The 2707-nt window shown below is 45.1% G+C and overlaps 1 protein-coding gene across 1 annotated transcript; it reads right to left on the bottom strand.

Annotated features, from left to right (window-relative positions):
* Positions 1-253: 253 nt before the first annotated feature.
* Positions 254-2286, bottom strand: LOC119821837 (carcinoembryonic antigen-related cell adhesion molecule 3-like). The gene is made up of 2 exons (XM_038340949.2): positions 2073-2286; positions 254-621 (listed from the first exon to the last, which is right to left on the bottom strand). Exons 1-2 carry the CDS (start codon positions 2284-2286, stop codon positions 254-256), a joined length of 582 nt encoding a protein of 193 aa, XP_038196877.2.
* Between the last annotated feature and the right edge of the window lie 421 nt (positions 2287-2707).

A 2707-nucleotide genomic window follows, 5' to 3' on the forward strand; every position in this document is an offset into this window, starting at 1 on the left:
GTCTTTCTGGGGAGAGCTCCAAGTGTCTGCAAGGACACTGACATCCTGGGCCTGAGTTTACCCAGCACAGGTCCTCCTCTCTACAAGTGAATCCAGGTTAGGAGTTCTGATCAGTTTGTTTACCCAGTGAGTGGCCTAAACCCCCGGGGGGAGGATACAATGCAATGGGGGATAAAGCAGGCACAGTCCAATCCTGACACATTAGTATATGAAATAGGATGAGCCACACCCAGCAGTCGGAGGCCATAGAGAGTCACTTACTCTTTACATAAAACTCCACATTTGCTCTTTCAATTTTGGAATCTTTGTTTAAAACTTCCAGTGTGTACATCCCTGCATCACTCTCAATGACATCCTGGAGCAGCAGGGATCCAGTTTTGAACACCTTCCCTCTTATTCTCTGTGCAGGCCCCCAGGAGATAGAAGGTTTGTCTCTGTTGTATACTACAAGTTTACGGGCTGGGCTCCCATTGTTTGATTTGTGCCAGGAAAATAGTAGAGCTTCTTCTGGAAGATTATGAACTTGGAGAAGCACGTCTTCACCTTCAGCAACATACCGAAGCACCGGTTGGATCATGAGTCGGGAAGAAGTGAGAGCATTACAGAACACAGAAAGGGAACCTGGGAGGGAAAGGGGAAAAATGACATCACATGGGAATCACTGTGTTTGGTGACCTCCAGACTGAGGAGATGGAGTCATCACTCATCCTAGAGTTCCGTGTGTGAGTGTGTGTGTGTGTGTGTGTGTGTGTGTGTGTGTGTGTTTGTGTGTATGTTTGTGTGTGTGTGTGTGTCTGTATATGCCACATAATGAAGGGCAGAAACATTTTCTTGACCTTTCAAAACTCCTCTTTACAAACAATGCCCATGAAAGTGTCAATTATTCTATATGGCTGCTTCCTTACTACACTCAAGCAAATACCGCACACACTCATATACACTGAGGTTTGAGGTGATGCCTCCCCTACACTCAACAGGTCTGGAAGTAACGATCATTTTCTTGTTTTTTTTCTTCAGTTTCCTTTGAGGCAATACTCATTCTTTGACTTCACCTAATAGATGCATTTGTAGTATTGTCAAGTGTCCCTTAATTCTGGGGTTGTGGGGGGTTGGGAGTAGTCTGGTCTTCAAGGCAGACTCGGCTCTTTAAAATGTTTGGGTACGGGGCTGGAGAGATGGCTCAGAGGTTAAGAGCATTGCCTGCTCTTCCAAAGGTCCTGAGTTCAATTCCTAGCAACCACATGGTGGCTCACAAATCATCTGTAAAGAGGTCTGGTGCCCTCTTCTGGCATGCAGGCATACAGACAGAATATTGTATACATAATAAATAAATAAATAAATAAATAAATAAATAAATAAATATTTTAAAAAACGTTTGGGTACTAGGCTGCATGTTTTTGTGTCAATTTGACACAAGTTACAGTCATTTCACAAGAAATGGCCTCAGTTGAAAATGCAACCACCAGATGTGCCTGTGGGCAAACTGTAGTACATTTTTAAAATTGGGGATAGATGCAAAAGGATTCAGACCATTGTGGACAGTTCAAGCCCTGGGCTAGGAGTCTTGGGTGATATAAGAGAGCTGCTTGAGCAGGCATGAAGAGCAAGCCAATAGGAAACGCCCATCTGTGATCTCTGCACCAACTCCTGGATTTTAATGACACTCTCAATTTGAAGGTAATAAATACTCCAGTTTGAGATGGATGTTCTAAAACCATTGTTTCTTATTATCTTTGAGAGGATATAAGTGCATTACAATAGCCTAGGTCACTTTAGTCCAGCCATGGAAAGATGACAGTATTCAGTTCTCCCTGGTCTAGAGCCCCAATAGAATGGGTTGACTCTCACATGTTAGGCTGAGTTACTTTCCATCAAGGTCTTCCTTGATGCACATGGAGTCAGAAGATGAAAACTGATCTATGGTCATTTGTCTCTATGAGTGAGTCCTACAGTAAGCGCTCAAACCTCCACCCGGGGACACAGTGTAAGAGGGAAGGGAGGTTAGGCCAGACATGGCAGTCCTGTGTGTCTAAGCCCCACCCAGCCCTGAAAACTCACAGAGAATCACTTACTGTCCACCTGGAGCTGCACTTGTACGTCTTCACTTGTACCGTATGATCTCAGAAGTCGTAGTGTGTACAATCCACGGTCTTTCTGACTGACACTGTGAAGCAGCAGGGACCCATCACTGTTCAATGTCTCCCTGCCACTGTATGCAGGTCCAAACACAATTGGTTTCCTGGGTAGTAGACGTCGGAGAGCCAAAAGGTTCTTGAAGGCAGCCATTCCTTTGAACCAAACAAAGCCTACAGAATGCTCTGGGAGATTGCGAACAAGTAGAAGAACACTTCCCCCTTCAGCAACGCTGGGTGGCACGAATTCAATGGTGGGCTCGGAAGGGCTATCAAGGAGCCCACACTTCCAAAGGTAAGCTAGAAGGGAAGACAAAGGTACATCTAAGTTGGATCTTTTATATTTGGCTAAGATGAAGCTCTGTGTCCTGAGAAGCTGTGTCCATAGTTCAGCCTAGGTTTGTAGGTGAGTGTCTCCCTGTCCTACTTGGTGGTGGTCTGAACATGACCTTCGTACTCTCATTATCCCCAAACTTGTCATTTTCACTATATGGATCTCGCTCTTCAGTTGTCAGTTTGGCTGGGGTCTCACTGGATCAGATCCCTGCTCACATTTACAGTGGATGGTGGTGGGG

The sequence above is a fragment of the Arvicola amphibius genome, chromosome 8, assembly GCF_903992535.2.
Source record: "Arvicola amphibius chromosome 8, mArvAmp1.2, whole genome shotgun sequence".
In the NCBI taxonomy this organism is placed as follows: Eukaryota; Metazoa; Chordata; class Mammalia; order Rodentia; family Cricetidae; genus Arvicola; species Arvicola amphibius.

What these genes read in the sequence shown, in the direction of transcription:
- LOC119821837 (XM_038340949.2), bottom strand. Translation starts at nt 2,286, where the DNA reads ATGGCTGCCTTCAAGAACCTTTTGGCTCTCCGACGTCTACTACCCAGG. An exon ending in AGTGCAGCTCCAGGTGGACA is followed by an intron (nt 622 to 2,072) that starts GTAAGTGATTCT and finishes TTTCCCTCCCAG; the next exon opens with GTTCCCTTTCTGTGTTCTGT.